This window comes from Cydia fagiglandana, chromosome 9, assembly GCF_963556715.1.
Source record: "Cydia fagiglandana chromosome 9, ilCydFagi1.1, whole genome shotgun sequence".
NCBI lineage: Eukaryota > Metazoa > Arthropoda > Insecta > Lepidoptera > Tortricidae > Cydia > Cydia fagiglandana.
In genome coordinates, this window is record NC_085940.1 from 9,796,905 (window position 1) to 9,816,598 (window position 19,694).

At 40.1% G+C, this 19,694-nt stretch overlaps 1 protein-coding gene across 1 annotated transcript; it reads right to left on the reverse strand.

Annotated features, from left to right (window-relative positions):
• Positions 1-648: 648 nt before the first annotated feature.
• LOC134667345 (RAD50-interacting protein 1) lies at positions 649-19,291 on the reverse strand. Its single transcript, XM_063524708.1, has 14 exons — positions 19,021-19,291; positions 18,280-18,521; positions 17,750-17,905; positions 13,447-13,619; positions 12,798-13,012; positions 11,561-11,807; positions 10,434-10,611; positions 9,547-9,739; positions 9,187-9,331; positions 8,992-9,101; positions 8,556-8,737; positions 7,935-8,109; positions 6,593-6,720; positions 649-3,524 (listed from the first exon to the last, which is right to left on the reverse strand). The coding sequence occupies exons 1-14, from the start codon at positions 19,150-19,152 to the stop codon at positions 3,317-3,319; spliced, it is 2,484 nt and encodes an 827-aa protein (XP_063380778.1). The 5' UTR covers positions 19,153-19,291; the 3' UTR covers positions 649-3,316.
• Between the last annotated feature and the right edge of the window lie 403 nt (positions 19,292-19,694).

The window sequence follows — 19,694 nt, forward strand, 5'->3', positions numbered from 1 at the left end:
CAACGTTACGTGCGCTAAGTAACAGACAACATAAGGAACGACATTGAAACTTCTATAATATGTATTCGTTTTGGGTTTATATTGATTTGGTATCATCGACAATCTCACTAATTTATAAAATACCAGCGAAATGGACTGCCACTTGCCAGTGATGTCAGTTCAATATCAAATAAAAAACAGATTATAGAGTCCAAATAGATACCTCTCATCCAGTACTCATATGCAAATACATAAATGTAACTTAACGTAGGGTAGGTATAATAACCAGAGCTCGGCGGGCGTGAGCTGTTTTCAGAGTTTGCACAACATGGACATGCCTTGTCATTCGATGGTATATGTGGTGTAATTTAATAACTAAAGAAATTATTTTATTTAGGCTGCCTTTCCGCTACGATCTTTACGTCGCCATTAAAACAAATGAATTTTATAGCAAGCTTTTTTAGTAAACCTCTTCAAATAATATCTATATCCATCCATATGCTACTGTTAAAGTTTAATTGTACATAAGGCATTGTCATTTTAGTTTAACTATAATTAATACAGCATTATTTTAATATTTCTTTCTAAGGTGTATCTATATTAATATCCACACTTGACATAAGTGACGTCAAAATGGCTCACCCCTGCCGAGCTCTGATAATAACATTAATAACTGTGCCAGAGATGCAACATAATTATGAAATGAAACTATTCATTTATACATATTTGATGTCATTTATTGATTAACCTACAAATGTACATCGAAAGTTAAAATATAATATGTGTCGTTTACCTAGAAAACGGATATAAGAGCAGCAGGATTTTACGGCTTACAGCACCTACCGCAGTAAGGTCCCTTTTCTCTGCGAGCGACACATGATAGTGTTCACGGATCTAACATTGAAGACGACAATTAACGTTATATGACATCCAAGGAGTTGATTAAATATTAAACATTCACATACAAGAGGGAGGCTTCATTCCTTCAGTCATCAAACATTAACAATCGTATCAATTCATCGATAAATAACTTAATATAAAACTTAAGAAAAAAATATAACATATCCATAAAATTTCGTAAGTTTTAAATTACATTCGTATAAAAATTGAGTAGCAAAAATATATTAAAACTTTCCATTATGTCGTTCACGACACCTACCTTGTCGGCGGCTCTTATGAAAATAATAAAAATGGCATATTGTAACATGAATCATGGTTTAATTAAACGCGCGGTTGTTGTATGCGATAAACGCAGCGATAAGCGCAATGTCATTTTCCCTAAATTCCGTGATCACATGCGTTTATAGGTAGCGTGCATAAACTATAGGGAGGCAGCATAGTAGCCGTCAGATTTTGGCGCGAGGCGTAAATGTGACGTTTATGCTCCGATGTAGCCCACCAGATGGCAGAACCTACTATGCACAAGGAAACGCACCTAAGAGAACGGGAGATGGTAGCACTTGCTTTGGCAATGTATATGTGCACATATGTTTCCGATTCAGGCCAGAAGATGGCAGGCCCTTCAATACGCACGGTCCCTATTGTATAAAACAACCGCGCGCTCTGATGCACATACTTTGAAGGCTACTTGCTACATTTATATGAAAACAAACAAAGGAAAATAAAATCAGACGAAGATACACTTCTTGTTGACTTGAGTCTACAATATTGAAGTGCCATGGTTTCGTATTTTTATTGTACCTACTTGAAATTTTGATATTTTGCTCTAAATGTTACTGGTAGATAGTTTTCGCACAAGATATATTCATTTTACGCCAAATACAAGTATAGAAAATTCAAGAACGTTTAATGTAATTCAAAATTACATATATAGAATTTAATTTCGAACTTTTAAATACAAATCGAAGCTAATGTTTCCCTAGTTGCATAGCCAGTTACAACTTGTTTTTATTATCATTTGTATTGAATTGTTATTATTATATCACGGTACGAAATACTTCTATTAACAGCACTTCTTTAGTTATTGGCACATTTAGCCTTATTTCAAATAAATAGCTTATTTTATTTCAAACTATGTTTAGCTCTAAAAACTTTCGTTTAGTTACTAAAGAAAACAAAAGTTATATTTGCCGCCGAACAACTACGCATATCAGCTTCCGAACTATTTAACACACTACCAATGATACCGATTTAGTAATACCGCTTCATTTTTATACATTATAAACCATATAACCACCAATTATTATTGAACTTGAATTATAGATAATATTAAAATGGAATGTTTTCAGAACGTTGCTAGGTAACCTATCAAAACTCATTAATTACAGTCGAAGCAACGTATTACCGCACTACTGCGATAATTAGCACAATACGCCTTACCTTACCTTTATACGTATAAGATAAGGGCCAATATATAAGTTTTATAACTGTCAAAACTCAATTCTTACGTTACCGACTATTGCAAATACTTCCATGTTTATACTTTTATCGCGGATGAGGTATGTTATAGTGAAATATCATTTTATGGAACTTATTGCTATGTAAAGAAACCGCCACATTGAAACTGTCAAAAATTATGAATTTACTAGTGACTTTTGTTTACATAGCAAGTTATATAGAATGACACTTTAGTGATAGCGATAGCTAGCAAGCATTGGATAATAAGTGTTGTTAAAAATCATAATTAAGTACTAATCTAGTAAGGTATTTGCTTGCTTTACAAATCAATCGGATACGCTTTCAATCAAGTAAAAATTCAAACCATAATTGGTTGAAAATTCTTAATTTTTTATAGTTTCGTTGTTATGCGCAACTCGGTTCATTTATTAGCACAAAAAGTTAAGATATTTTGCCCAATTAAATGGCGTAATAACAATAGGGTATATTTGACAGTACTTAAAATAAATTACTTTACAACATGCATGAAATAAATCACCAGAATATTATTAGAGAAACGTAGACAGAAGTTATTGTGAGTCAAAATTTATATTTTAAAACCCATATAAAATTATAAAAGTAGGTAATTTGATCGTGACGTCACATGCTAGTGTTGTATAAAACATTCAGTCATTTTTGGACCGTTAGCCATATCATATTGTGCGAGAAGTGCGGAAGGCCAATTTTTTTTTGATTTCGGGGTTGGTCACATAGAAAAAATTTTGTTCAGTATGACCTACCTAATCACCTCGCACAATATGGCTAACGGTCCAAAAATTACCCTGTTCCCTGTATAAATTCCAAAATAGCAAAATTGTTTTGACAGTTCGAAAAAAGAAATTGATTTGACTAGTAGTCAAATACCTTATAACCAAATGAAGCGGTATCACTGTCACCGGCACCGGCACACGCCAACTTAAAGCCCTCCCCCCTCGTACCCTCAGAAGAGGTCCATGACGGAGCGCTCGGGCGCGTCGCCGAGGTCGGTGCGCTGGTCGAGCACGCGCAGCGCGTGCGGCGGCGCCACGTGCCGCACGCCGCGCGCGCGCAGCGTCTCCGCGCCCGCGCCCGGGTGCGCGCGCAGCAGCCCGCGCAGCCGGCGCGCTTCGTCGTACTCCATGTTTAGTAGCACGCACGATTCTAGCAGCCTGAAATGCGTTAGGAGTTAGGAGACTTGACGATAGGGAATATTACGCAAAACTCTGCATAGGAGGCGCCACTACCACAATCCATCACAATCTGGGGGTCTACCGCGAAACAAGAAAATCGAATTTTCGTTATCTAACCTCTATAACTCTTGCATATTCGAGCGATAATGAGGCAGATAACTAAATTTCGATTTTCGGCAGGCCCTTTGTTAACAAACCGCCTTGATGCATCGATGTCATATTTTATCGTCTGTGAAAAATAGTCAAAAACAGTTTAAGACGTAGTATGTATAAGATACTCTATGGTTTACTATAGACGCTAGTGCTGCACTCTGGTGGCAGAACATCGCAGTAATACCCCCTATTGCAGGTAGCAGAGCGGTGGATCAACTGTTTCTTAGTTTTGTCGAGTCCAGTTAGCCAGTAGCAGTTTGTTAGAAGAGTTTGTATACCACGTTTGACTGCCACTTTATTGAAGGGCTTGTAATGTAACTACCACGATAAAGTGTATCTTAGCTAAATTTAAAAGGAGAACGTGACCAAGGCAACGAAAAGAAAAAGTTGATTCATCCAAAGATTAAACTTTTTTGATTCTACGGTAAGAATTTAGAGTACAAATTGAATAAAACTACGCAACATGCTGAATAACGAGAAAGATAAGTAAGGTATAGAAACATAGGTCAGGAAATGAATGCTCAAAAAACGTTGTAGAGGGAAATGCTAGGAACACAATTTTTGACTCCGTAACTTTGTTTAGACTAGTTAAGAGGTGAACATATCAAAAGTCCCCGGCTGTAGCCCCGGTGCTGTGGGGTAGAGGGGGGTAAGAAGGTCGAATTTTTCGGTTTTTCATTGATATCTTGGAAACTTTGCATCTTAGCGACATGACTACTAAGACAAACCGAAAGCTCATAAATTTAGTTACAAGTTTTATCTAGTCAAGTTTTTCGATATCTTGAATAGTTTTTGAGATAGACGCTCTTGAAAGTTTATTTAGGGATTTTAATTTTTTCTTGATATCTACATCAGTGATGCTGTTAGGCCATGTTTGGTATCATTTTCGTATACATCGGGGGTGCTGAATTCATTTATGGTATCACACTGACACTATTCCGAAGTAAAAACAAAATTAAAAAAAAATATATTTTTTAAAATCCCTCTTCACGCTTAAACCGCTGAACCAATTTCGTTGAAATTTGGTACAGAAATAGTTTCAGTCTCGACACAGGACATAGGATAGTTTTTATAACCAAAATCATCTTTAGAGGATGTGAAAAGTGGGGTGGAAGTTTGTATGGGGAGTCAGTAACCGCTGAACCGGTTTAGGAGAAATTTAGGATGGTATACATCTGTGATTTAGATGAAAATGATACCTAACATGACTTCAAACCTTACCTTAAGCAGTATGAACCTCAGGAATTCAGTTTCGTCGATGAAGTTTAATTCCCCCCATACTCCATTTCACAACTTTAAAGGATGATTATTGAGATAAAAAGTATCTTATGTCCTGTCTTGGGAGTCGAAATATCTGTATACCAAATTACAATTAAATCGGTTGAGCGGTTTAAGCGTGAAGAGGAATTAAAAAAAAAAGTTATTTGTTTAAAGTTTATATGTTTTTTCTTAGGAATGGTGTCAATGTGATACCAAAAATGAATTCAGCATCCCCGATTTATACGAAAATGATACCAAACACGGCCTAGCAGCTTCACTAATGTAGATATCAAGATAAAATTTAAAGCCCTAAATAAACTTTCAAGAGCGGATATCTCAAAAACTATTCAAGATATCGAAAAACTTGAACCTTAAACAAATAAAAACCTTAAACTTCCTTAAAGACAGTCCAAAAGGAAGACTATGAAAGACATTAATTATATTTTTAATTTAGTTCGCACGTGTTTCCCGTGCACGTGTGTGTTGTATGTGTACGTGTGTACGCGTGTTTGTCGAGCTAATTTGCTTCACAACGTCAGTGTGGTGTGTGTCAGACTTTATAAAAAGCTGTTTAGTCAAAAAACACTCTATTCTAAACGAAGAAAGTGGAATATACAATAAGTTTATTGTTCGTTTGTGACTGATAATGTTTTTATATGTACAGTTGATTTTCTAGCTTGTTTTAATAATCATAAAGACATTATTACAGTATAATACTAGTTGATGGTATGTCTTAAATAATATATACCTACAGGTCATTTGCTATGTCTGACCAATGCCCACACTCTGAGGGGTGAATATGTACTGACCTACTTTTCTTATAGAGCTAGCCCCAAAATTACGAAAAAATAAATCTGCTGTTCCTTAGAAAACCTTCGCATAGATTTGCCGAAATGTAAGAGGCAGCTGTGTTTTTTGCGTTTTAAGGGTTGGCCTCATATAGAGTGAAGACGTTATCATCTTTATGTTAAGGTAGAAAATCAAATAAAATAAAAGTTGAAATCCGTTGTCCATCACACAAATAGGTATGACAGTTGACACACTTGTACCTACGTTCAAAACAGAATACATGCTATAGGCCCCGTGCATGAAGTATAGGGGGCAACTTAGGAGCCGTCAGTTTTTTGGCGTTAGGCGTAAATATGTCGTTTATGCTTCCGATGTAGCCCAGAAGATGGCAGAACCTACTATTCACAAGGAAACGTACCGACGAGAACGGTAGATGGTAGCACTTGTTTTGGCAACATGTGCACATATGTTTCCGATTCAGGCCACAAGATGGCAGACCCTCTAACGCGCACGGTCTCTAAAGTCATGCTGACAATAAATAAATAAATAAAAAAGAAATATTATAGGATATTTTTACACAGATCGACCTAGTCCCACAGTAAGCTCAAGTGTTGTGGGTACTAGACGACGATATATATAATATACACATATATGTAAATACTTATATACATAGAAAACATCCATAACTCAGGAACAAATATTTGTGATGAACACAGAAATAAATGCCCGTACCAGGATTCGAACCCGGGACCTCCTGCTTCGTAGGCAGGGTCATTACCGACTAGGTTAGGAGGCCGCTAAATAATAATAATAATAAATGAATATTGATTACAATGATTACTCACTTAGGTAGTAGGTTGGTCTGCGACGCGCTCTTATTAGGCGGAGCGAAGGCCGGCACGAGGTTACGCTTCACGTCGTGCGTGAACTGGATCGTGCCGCCCGTGTTGAACCAGCTTTCCAGCACCACCTCCTAAAGGCATAATTTATTAGGGTGGTATTCCATCTGTCCAATATATTGGTCCAATGTGCATTAATGTGCACTCTCTCATTAAGCAAAATGTGAGACAGAATACGACCCTTTGTCATGTGAAATGAGGAACCGTATTCAGATGGAAAAATTGTAAATCGATCAACAAAATACCGGGTGTGGTTTAGCGATCTCATAAAAAACAAAAGCTCAAGTGTGCTCAGTGCTATATCCCCTTGCAAGGACCTGCTTAGACACTGTATGATAACTGATTGTCGGTTTGCGGGGGCGGGGCAAGGGAAGGAAAAACGTGTGACTCGTTTAGATACATCTATTCAACTAGTTTGACAATAGTGCATCTAGTCTATGGGTTAACTCGTACGTTCAATGAGGAGATATTATGGTGAATAACGGTGAGATTAAAGGTTTGGCTGCACGCGACTGACTGAAAGCTATATTCTACTTGAAAAGAACAACACCTTGCCTTGTAACATTAATTTTACCTCGAAGATGTACTGGTCGACGCTCTCAGCAAGGAAGCTCCTGAACCTCACGGCCAGGACTGGGGCCAGCTTGGCCGTGGCGTTGTTCATGCGCGTGCAGAGCGCGGACAGCGGCGCGCGCTGAGGCGTCGATACGCAGAGCGCTATCTCTGCCACTACCAACATCGCGTGCCATTACCTCGAAGATGTACTGGTCGACGCTCTCAGCCAGGAAGCTCCTGAACCTCACGGCCAGGACTGGGGCCAGCTTGGCCGTGGCGTAGTTCATGCGCGTGCAGAGCGCGGACATCCGCGCGCACTGAGGCGTCGATACGCAGAGCGCTATATCTCTCCCACTACCAACATCGCGTGCCATTACCTCGAAGATGTACTGGTCGACGCTCTCAGCCAGGAAACTCCTGCACCTCACGGCCGGGACGGGCGCCAGCTTGGCCGTGGCGTTGTTCATGCGCGTGCAGAGCGCGGACAACGGCGCGCACAGAGGCGTCGATACGCAGAGCGCTATCTCTCCCACTACCAACATCGCGTGCCATTACCTCGAAGATATACTGGTCGACGCTCTCAGCCAGGAAGCTCCTGAACTTCACGGCCAGGACGGGCGCCAGCTTGGCCGTGGCGTTGTTCATGCGCGTGCAGAGCGCGGACAGCGGCGCGCACAGAGGCGTCGATACGCAGAGCGCTATCTCGCCCACTACCAGCATCGCGTGCAATTACCTCGAAGATGTACTGGTCTACGCTCTCAGCCAGGAAGCTCCTGAATCTCACGGCCAGGACGGGCGCCAGCTTGGCCGTGGCGTTGTTCATGCGCGTGCAGAGCGCGGACAGCGGCGCGCACAGAGGCGTCGATACGCAGAGCGCTATCTCTTCCACTACCAACATCGCGTGCCATCTGGAATAAACAAGTGAGTTAGTATATTACAGATGTAGTGCATAATTATTTACCTTCATGTTTTCACGGAAACGTACGACCGTGTCTTGCTATTTCAGTCAGTCTCGGTACAAAAAGTACTGAGGTTGATTGAAGTAGCATGACAAATACGAACGTTTCCGAGAAAATACGAAGGAAAACAATACAGGTAATGCAAAATAATATAGGTACAGATAGATTAGAATATAGAGTACCTATATTATTTTTAGTACAAATATGTTTTATTGCCTCTTGTGTATTTTTAATTTTGCCTCTAGGCTGTTTTTCACCAGCGCTGGCGTCTAGGCAAACACGCCCGCCTCTTCAGAATCGTCGTGGAATAGCGATTCCGTCACAGCGGCACCTATTGGCGATGTGTGTGAAGCATCTCATTATCGCCATAATATAGTAGAGCTGCAGGTACTCACTTCTGCCGCCTGTAGTCTCGCATGGCGGCGCGGAACTCGAGCAGAGCATGGTCGGCGAGAGCAGTAAGTCCGGCGTCACGCAAACGCGCTAGTAATGCTGGCGCTTCAGCAAACACGCCCGCCTCTTCAGAATCATCGTTAGATAGCGGCTCCGTTACGGTCAAGTTTGCTATTGGCGATGTCTGCGATGAAAAAATTACAAAGTTATTAAAAATACCTATAAGAAATATGTCCTCGTATTCGATTTAAATTTTCAACATATTACAACAAAAAACTATTCAAAACTAAATCTAAGTCTTTATTAACTTTGTGTTAGGAGATCTCACGGGCCTTCAGAATTCGTTCACGAACTGGGAAAACCCGATTTTTTTCCAATGTTGTAAGTACATACTTATAAAATAATTGCACTAACTAACTCGAAACTTGAGAAACTTACGATATCAAACTGGCTCAATTCAGGCAAAACTGAATTGCGACGCATCACTTCATCAATAGCTTGGTTTTTCGCCTTCTGCTCCACATCTTTCAACGACAAGGCGTCATCATCTGTGAAGAGTGTATGAAACTTGAAGTTTACAAGCAAATTTACACCTTAACACCATACAGTAAGGTTCAGCATCGTTTGTTATACCTGTTTTTTCTTTTTCGTCATCACCGTCCGAGTCTGATTCGTCAGATTCTTCATCGGAGCTGGACCCCGATTCGGACTCGTCATGGTGTTGTTGTTGGGTGAAATGTTGGAACTGGCGGCGGTAGTAGTGCAGTTGGAGGTAGTGCTGCAACAAATTAACAGAATTATAGCAGTGTAACAAATTATAAGTTACTTTCTGCTGCTGACAATTTAAAGATAGAGCAGCATGAAATAAACAAGCTAAAGAAATAAGTCCGGTTGACAGTGACACCATGCGCTGCGCAGTTTCCGCGACATTTCTATAGAACGTGATGCTGGTCGCTATCTACGGTATCAACCGAAGTATCAGCCATTAAGTACCAGACAGTGCGCCCACTGCAGCAGGCCGGTCCGAGCGTGGTGGGCCGCGTTGACGACGGCCGTGACGGGGTCCGGGCCGGCGCCGGCCAGGAACGCGCCCGGCGGCAGCACGCCCAGCGCCGCGCTCAGCAGCTGCGTCAGCCGCACGCGCCACTCCTCGACCAGCTCGAGTTGGAGTTCGAGAAACTGAAGGCTGTGAACAAATATATGGTATGTAGGTTGATTGTAGGTATTAAAGTTTAATTGTTACTTTTTCATTCTGATACTTCGGACACTTATGACCCCATACGGAATTAACTTAACTAGGTCTAGAGGCACTGCGAATCGTCGATGCACAAACTATATTGAGCCTTAAATGTCTCCAATCGCTTGTTGCTGTTGGTTGTTTAAAATAATTGTTTGACATGATGCGCATAGCTGCTTTCTACACTCAGCGACACTGAAATCGCACTCTCCTTATGGTGCGAGCGATTGTGAGCGATTCTAGCTCATAGTGAAATAGTTTTGCCTTGTACAATTTGACATCATTTAAAAGCTAATTGAATAACATTTAATCTGATGTTTCTTTTGTTTAAGTGTTTTATTAATTGTAAAATTGGCCGGACTTTGAAAGAATCGCTTGCGTCCGAAGGTGTGCGAAGTCCATGACGCTGAGAGTACCATCGCAACGTTGGTCGACGGCTAAACCACTTTCTATAGAATTACCTCATACGAACGCTCTAGCTGTAAAATAAAACTACCTGCCGAGGTTTTCTCAAAGAACTACGTACCTATCGGGTTCATCAAAACTGAGTAAATGTCTAAAGAGTCAGCAATCCATATTTGACACCTTTGATAGTAGCTCAATCCACGTAACTATTATAATAATCTGTTGCTGACTGACTCACCGATGTCCCGGCTGCGGCAATACAGCATACCGGTCCTCAATGGTTTTCAACAGCGACATGAACCAATCAGCGCCCCGCGGAACCCACAGCACGGACCCCACGGCGGAGCCCATGCCGCCGGCCACGGGCTCGATCCAAGACTCGGTGTCTATCGTCTCGTCCATTTTCGATAAGGCATCTGCAATTAAATTTTGGGCTAGTTACAGAATAATCAAACAGAAGATCAGGTCGATTCGGTCGGTATAACACTACATTTCTATCGTATTACGTTTCAGTTAACATGCAAGAGGAAAACACTAAGGGGGGTCCTAGGAAAATACCTGAGGGAAAACACCCTGGAACCTTTCAGAGGAATTTCCATCCAAAAACTATACGGTTTTGGAATGACTCATTTGCCGAAGTTTTCCTTTGTCAGAGTTCTTAAAGTGACGGTAACACGCATGTGATACCACTGAAGTAGACACCGGTAATAAATTACGGTAATCTCTTACTATCAAGCGAGCTATACGGTTGTTTGGCAACAAAAGGGAAAGCCCAATCTTACTCTCACTATTGAACAAGTAAAGTGGAAATATACCTATGGCGTTATAAGCTTGAATTAGCTTGATTTTAATCGTTTGTCTTTATCTGTCATTTTGAATTATGTTTTGTGAGAAAGGGATAAAACATAATTTAACTAATTCCGGCCCGAAGTTTTATGAATAAGGGGGCTATTCGATAGCGTAAACAAACCGCGCACTCACATTTCTTTTCAACCGAAAGCCATCTGACAAAGATCTCCGCTTTCGTCAGCACCGATAGCACGCTGTTAACCTCATGCCCCGTTATGAGCATCAGCTCACGTTGCAAGCCTAAGTCCTCATCCACAGCGTGCGCGAAGGTCTACGATTGGTCAGTTAACTGAGTTGACGATGCTAGTAAAAAAACCAACTCACATTTCTTTTCAACCGAAAGCCATCTGACAAAGATCTCCGCTTTCGCCAGCACCGATAGCACGCTGTTAACCTCATGCCCCGTTATGAGCACATGTTCACGGTGCAAGCCTAAAGCCTCATCCACAGCGTGAGCGAAGGTCTACAATTGGTCAGTTAACTGAGTTGACGGTGCTAATAAAAAAACCAACTCACATTTCTTTTCAACCGAAAGCCATCTGACAAAGATCTCCGCTTTCGTCAGCACCGATAGTACGCTGTTAACCTCATGCCCCGTTATGAGCACCAGCTCACGGTGGAAGCCTAAAGCCTCATCCACAGCGTGAGCGAAGGCCGCGTCCATGTCCGCGCGTTTTTCCTTGACCCCGTGTGCGTTATACATTCCAAGGACTGTGTGGAGTCTTTCCGCCGCGAAAGAGATAAGGCCGGCGTTGAAGTCGTCCTGAAAATTATAATTTGATGTATAAAAATGTTTGAGATAAGCCATCATGTCGACTCTCTCTTCTTCTGATCGATTTCGGCCACAGCGACTGCATTATATTATGCCTAGGAGTGGAAACTGAGCTGGTTGGACCGCTCGCCTTTGTCGACTATAGACCGACCGCTTATATGAGTTCTCGCCTGCGCGGAACGGGGGCAACGGGGTAGGAGAACTAAGGGGGCGGGGAAAGTGCGGGCGGCCCGCACCTTCCCCGCTACCCTTAGTCGTCCTACCCCGTCGCCCCCGTACCGCGCAGGCGATGACTCATTTAAGCGGTCTATAGGTACTTTAATGTCGACTGATAATGGAGTTGTATTGCTGGTTTAATACTTAATTACTATGGGATCACCTTCGGGATCGGTCCTCAGACCAGCTCAATGAGGTAGGGACGATAAAATTGTATCATCCACTTTACATTATGTAGTATGGGGCGGGAGATAGGTAAGGTTTTAAATTACAAAATAAAGTTAGTTGATCACATGATCGAAACTTAGAACCGTCATGATCATGATCCTTTTTTTCCTTAGCCCTTTATAGTGTCCCATTGCTGGGCAAAGGCCTCTCCCCTTGATCTGACTACCGTTGGTGTGCTTTTTCCAGCCAAATGCTAAGGAACGTGTCAAAGTCAACCCACCTTCTCCCTTTAGGCAATGGGGAGACACTTCTCCTTTCGGGCAAACTCGGCTCCGTTTGGTGCTGGTGACGTCCTTTTGCGTGCAAGACTACAGATAATTACTTGAATTTTGACAACCCTAAATAGCCGAAAGGGATAGTGCCATAAGTACATTAGAAACAGATAGCATGATTCGTCCCTGAATCGCTCTCAAACTTCGGTTTTGTAAGAAGTGTCCCCTCTGTACGGTAGTACTACCTATTATGTATTCTGTGGTTTAGGCCTGCTCCATCCGCGCTTATCTTTATTACAAATACATAAAACACAGTAACACTTACAACTGTCCGAACATGCCTCAACTGCAGTTTGTCAGCAACCGGCTGTACATGTGTCCTCACGAAGCCCTGGTGATCCTTGATCCAAGTGAGCGTCTGAGTGAGGAACCATTCAGGGCGGTCAATGCGCGCGGTCTGCCGGGACCCAGTGAAGTGGAATGTGAACCTTTTCTTCAGCGGCCGTAGCAGGACTTTTACAGGTAAACATGGATTTTCTGCTAGAAGAAGGCAAATATTAGCTAGCTTAGATACGTATATTTTTTTTTGTAAAGATTAGGTAATTAATCTAATCCTAGAGTGCGCTCTATGAGTATTTTGCCGCCCGTGGCGAAAAAACTGGTTACCTACTTGAACACGATATGTTAGTCAAGGTCATGTTTTTTGTATTACTTGGAGCTGGGTGTATACTATAATAAATTTTACTTTTTCTAATTATTTATGACACTTTATTATTTACTTTATCCCATAAATATGGTTACAAAGTGATTTATCCATTGTTTTCAATAAAAAATCATGTTTAGTATGGGCGGCAATATGCTCCCCACGCGAGCACTCCCGTATCACACGACAAGGTACTCTCAAGTAAATTATATTATACCTTGCATTTCCTATGATAATGCAATCTTTGTTTTTTTTTACAAATTGATGTTACCTAAACTGAAATCTCCTGACTGTATTCTGGCTTGTTCATCATCTGGTTCTTCAATAAGGAATAAAAACTTGGTCAGATTATGGAACTTGACCATCACATCTTTAGGCAAAGGGGACATGTCTGGCCGCATTACCACTGGCCATTTCAGCAACTTTAATACATCTTCATATTGTCTGCAAACAAAAAGGTAAATTTTACTCTTAGCTGATTTGGTTGGCCATGATAACTCTTAGCTTATAGATAGACCGACCGCTTAAATTAGTCCTTGCCTGCGCGGTTCGGGAGCGACGGGGTACGACTAACGGCGGCGGGGAAGGTGCGGACGGCAGGCGTACGGCGCCCGCACTTTCCCCGCCGCCTTTAGTCGTCCTAACCCGTGGCCCCCGGACCGCGCAGGCGAGGACTCATTTAAGCGGGCGGTCTATAGCTGACCTTGGCAAAGCACAGTGACAATCAAAATAAGAAATCTTCTTGTTATAGAGATTCCTTTGCATTTACTGGTGCTTGTGTTATATGTTCACTTTAAGGATTGTATATTGTATGATACAGTCAGCAGCAGAAGTTGCTAAGCATGAAATGTTCAAAATTACCTTGACATGTTCTTATTCTCTTAACAATAAAGTTGAATCAAGATCATTTTGGAAGTACTGAACAGCTCGGACAAAAATCAGAACGGCGCCGAGCGGAATGAGTGGGACAAGTGGGAAGTTAGTAAAGTTGAAAGGTTAGGAAAAAAGACTGAGAAAAAGCACAGACCAATTAAAATAACGCTCACATTGGAATGGCGAAAGATGGAATTACTCAGAAATAGAAAATCATACCCAAAAAATTTAAAGATAACTGAAGATTTTACAAAAGAAATTCTGGAAGAAAGAAAGGCACTTATACCAAAATTGATAGAAGCGCGAGAGGCAGGAAAATATGCCATCCTGATACAAGACAAGCTTATAATAAAAGAAAAAAATGAACAGCAAACAGAGAAAAGGAAAAGGATACCATCCTCACCTCCCTCAACACCTCCAAGCAACTTTAGCAATCCCGAGAAGCAAGACAAAATCAATCAGCCTGCCAAACAAACCAAAATCACCCACACATTCCACTCACAGTCAAAAAACTAATAAACCCCGGCCACCGGAAAACAATAAAACCAAATATTACAGAACTATCAAATAATCAAAACAAAACTACATTCCCCAAGCCGGCTGGTCCCCGAGGGGATAATGACCAATACCCCCTAACCCTGAACAAAGAAAATCAAGCAAAACAAAAAACCAGTAAAGACAAATTCCTATATGTGTGTACATTAAATACCAGAACACTTCGAACTCCGGAAAGTCTAAACGAGCTAGAACTAGCATTATCAAACATAAAATGGGACATTGTGGGCCTTAGTGAAGTTAGACGACTAGGAGAAAATATAGAGGATCATGGCAACTTTCTTATGTACTATAAAGGAGAAACACCCGGCCAATATGGCACAGGATTTTTAGTAAAACCAGAACTGAAACCCTACATAGAGGAATTTATTGGAATATCGGAACGTATAGTAATACTCAACATAAAACTGCCACTTGGGAAACAAAAAGAAACATGGTCCATCATACAAGTCTATTCACCAACCGAACTATCCAGCAAAATAGAAATAGAATCCTTCTACTCTTCGCTAACAGATGCAATTAAAACTCATGGACACAAGAACTTAATAGTGATGGGTGATTACAACGCAAGAATTGGGAGCAGAGGCATAGGAGAAGAGCTAGTAAGGGGCCCATACTGTTCAGGCAAGCGCACACGAAATGGTGGAAAACTTATCCAACTAGCATATGAAAACAACATGAAAATACTCAACAGCGTATACAAACAAAGAAATAACAACAGATGGACTTGGATATCTCCAGATGGTCTCCACAAGAACGAGATAGACTATATTCTCACTAGCAAACCTAAAATGTTTCATGACTGCCGAGTAATAAATAATTTAAACTTTAACAGCAACCACAGGATGGCAAGGGCTAAACTTCATTTTACAACTTCCAAGAAGGACAGACCCTTCATATCGAAACCAACTACCACACTTATAGAAAATAGCCAAAACTTAAAAAATAACCTTGAAAATTTTACAAGACTCGCAGGACACCTAGATACCCAAAATAAATATGACAAATTTGAGGAACTCCTACACACAAAGGAAAGCAGTAAACCTAAAATAAAAAATAACTCAGCGAAATGGCTTACGAACGAAACCAAGGAATTACTGAAAACTAGAACTGAACTAATATCTCTACCTGGGAAGACCAAACAAGACAGACAACATATTTCTAAAATCAGTAACAAAATAAAGCTAAACATGAGAAAAGACCGACAAAGACACAGGCTGGCACTTATGGAAAATTGCATTCAAAGAACAGGCGGGACTAAAAAAGTGAAAAAACAGTTATTGGAAAAAATAGACTGGATACCCAATATCTCGGATAAAACAGGAAAATGCAAAACCAGTCGTCCAGAAATTATCTCTATAGCGACAACTTTTTTCAGAGATTTATACACAAAGAAAGATAACAACCACCCGACAGACATAACAGGTGGAAGCGAGGTGCCAGACATATTACCTGCAGAAGTGGAAAAAGCAATAAAAACACAAAGAAGAGATAAGGCCCCCGGAGCGGATGGTATTAGCAACGAATTTCTGACTGCTAACATAGATATCCTTGTACCACCTCTCACCAACATATTCAATGATGTGCTACAAAATGAGACAATCCCCAATCAATGGACTACTTCGACAATCATACTATTACACAAAAAAGGTGACAAAAACAACATTAACAACTACCGCCCCATTAGCCTGATGTCAAATATATACAAAATCTTCGCCAAAATTATCCTCAATAGAATGACCAAGATCCTCGACGAAAGTCAACCGAGGGAACAAGCAGGATTTAGGAGCGGATATTCAACCCTGGACCATATATATGTGGTTAAACAACTCTTTGAAAAAGCAAAGGAATTCAATATCACCCTTTACTGCTGTTTTGTGGATTATAGCAAAGCCTTCGACTCACTTGAACATGACAAAATCTGGCAAGCCCTAATAAACCAAGGAGTTGAAATCAAATACACCAGAATCCTAAAAAACGTTTATGAAAACAGCAAGGCCAAAATTAAGTTGGACAGAGAGGGTGAAGAAATTAAAATAGGAAGAGGAGTCCGTCAAGGCGATCCAGTGTCACCAAAACTCTTCACGGCTGTCTTAGAAGAGGTATTTCGTAAACTAAATTGGGATGAATGCGGATTATCAATCAATGGCGAAAACCTCTCGCATTTAAGATTTGCGGATGATCTGATAATAATCTCACCATCCAAAGACAGACTGAACGAAATGATATGCGACCTAGATACAGAAAGCCAAAAAGTAGGGTTGTGTATGAACACTCTGAAGACCAAAGCCATGACCAATGGAGAACAGGAACCCATTTACGTCAACAACAACAAGATCGAATATGTAAACGAATACTTATACCTAGGTCAAATTATATCCCCACACGACTTGACTACGAAAGAACTAGACAGACGTATTGGAAACGGGTGGAAGCAATATTGGAACCTAAAAGAAGTTATGAAAAATAAGGAAATGAGTATGACCATAAAAAGGAAATTGTTCGATACCTGTATACTTCCTGTTCTAACTTATGGTTGCCAAACATGGGCACTAAACAAATCCCACTACAAAAAGCTAGAAATTTGTCAAAACGCTATGGAGAGAAGTATGATGGGAAAGCGACTATCGGATAAAGTTAGAAATATAGATATAAAGAAATGTACTAAAACAAAAGATATTACTACAACAATTAAGAAGTTAAAATGGAAATGGGCAGGTCACACAATTAGAGGGAGAGAAAAGTGGTCTAAAGCAATAATGTACTGGTTTACTGGAGACAAAAAAAGGAAGCGTGGCCGGCCAACAAGAAGATGGGATGATGAGATTAAGAGCGCAGCAGGAGGTTGCTGGACTACAATAGCAAAGGATAGGGATAAATGGAAAGAGTTAGGGGAGGCCTTTGCCTACAAAAGGCATACAGATATAAATTTAGATTAGATATATATATATATGTTAACAACAAAATGAAATGTACTACAAAATACTTATCTGAAATAAAGGCTATTTCAATTCAATTCAATTTCAAAGATCATTTTGAACACCTCGCCCGCTTAGCAAGTATTGCTGTTGACTGTACAACATGTTAAATTAAATTTCAACCATAAAGATGAAGCTATGCCACCAATAAATAATTAAAGATCATACTTAGTTAATTTATCCTTAAGTATATTATGCCAGTAGTGTGTGTATTCCTTGAAATAAGTGCCTCTGTGGCCATCCTGGTATTGTAAGCACAGCTCTTTAAGTGCTCCGAACAGCAGCACACTCTGCTCATCTTCGTTACAGTTGGACAATTGACGGCTAAAACAAAAGCATACATTAATTTGACACAAGAGGTATAGTTGAAATTTTTTAAGCTGACTGTTTAGGACTAATGAGAGTTCATAGCTTAAAAAATTTCGACTATATACTGATGTGGTCATTATCCATTCACAGTTATGCAGAAACAAATACATGTAAGTATAGTTGGTCAAACCAATTTGTCAGTAAGTAAGAACCAGGAAAACTATACCCATCCTTTTCTTTTGGATGCTAGTACTAGTGTAAGTCAAAGATAGTATGATTCTCTCTGTCTATGATTGAAATGAGACAGTCCTTTGACAAAGTATAAATTAAAGTTTGCGATAATTATAAACCAAACTTTTAAATTAATTCATCATCATCAACATACTTACCACAGGTCTTCCACTTCTATATAAGTCTTCAAATATGACTGGACCTTCACTAGTTTATTGATAGCTGCAAACCTTTTGTTCAGTTCTTCACGCAGGGGCTCAGTTTTTACCAGAAACTGGTCTAGTTTGTTCTGCAACTTTTCATTTTTTTCTTTGAGCTCCGCTATTTGAGCAGGCTTTTTCTTTGCTTTATCTATTGATGATTTTACTTTTGTAGGGACTTCAGTGTTCTTCGCCTGAAGCTGAAAAGACATAAGTGGATTATAATTTTTATTCTTATTGTAAATCTATCAAACTATACGTTAATTTATTAACCTCGTAAGTCCCGGCGTACTTGTTAAAGTATACATTCAATACAAGTTTTAAACTCTTAGCACCACTTGCACCATCCCACTAACCCGGGGTTAACTGGTTAAACCGTTAACCCAGTGTCAAAATGTACTGATAACATGGTAACTCTAGGTTTAACAGGTTAACCCCGGGTTAGTGGGCTGGTGCAAGTGGCGCTTAAAGAATGTGGTGCCAAATTCAAGAGAATATATACCTTACGATACGAGGAATGAGATACAACTCAAATAAAAATATATCTTCTAAGTAATTTACTACTCCAATGTTATGACTGTTATGAGCCAACCCTAGAAACTAGTAAACTTTTTTGTCAGTTGCATGCTTCTACATAAGTTAAATGATGTATGATTTATGGAACACAATTTAAAATTTATAATGAAAATAAGTACTTACAGAGTTTTGTAATTTGTCGCGCTTTTCTACATATTCATTTTCCAATTCATATGCGTTAGCCAAGTTATTAATATCATCTCCAATCTTAATATTAAATCTTTGGATAAGCGCCTGTTTGTCTTCTTCGTTCATAATTGAGTATTATTTAAATTCATTCGTTCTTGAAACATAAATTGCATTGTATTGTGTTGTTACTTAGTTAATAACATCAAAACTAAATTTTAAATTGGGATTGGGAAATGAAAAATCAATACACTTTCTTTGAAACTCCACTCCAGCAACACAAAAATGACGTTCAAATAAAATGTCAATGTCAGTGTCACTATGGTGTCACTGTCAATAATGTCATATGTATGGATTTATTTACCGCGTTTTTTCAGGTACCTTAAATAGCTTTGGGAGCGTTCCACTTGCCAAAAACTGCAAAACTACCGCGAACCACGTTCGACGTGTTACCTCTCTGTCGCACTTGTAAATTCGTACTATGTGTGACAAGAAGGCAACCCGTCGAATGTTCCTCTGAGACAAAACTATACTCTGGCAAAATCATTAGAAAAGTTTGAAAATGTCATGAGATAAGTATGAAAGCGTTACAGACCGCCGCATCGGACCGTGCCCGCTCCAATACACGTTCGATCGAGTATAATTGAATCCCCCAAGGAACCCAAACTCCT

What these genes read in the sequence shown, in the direction of transcription:
- LOC134667345 (XM_063524708.1), bottom strand. Translation starts at nt 19,152, where the DNA reads ATGAACGAAGAAGACAAACAGGCGCTTATCCAAAGATTTAATATTAAG. An exon ending in TGACGAAAAAGAAAAAACAG is followed by an intron (nt 9,102 to 9,186) that starts GTATAACAAACG and finishes CACTCTTCACAG; the next exon opens with ATGATGACGCCTTGTCGTTG. An exon ending in AATTGAGCCAGTTTGATATC is followed by an intron (nt 8,738 to 8,991) that starts GTAAGTTTCTCA and finishes TTTTCATCGCAG; the next exon opens with ACATCGCCAATAGCAAACTT.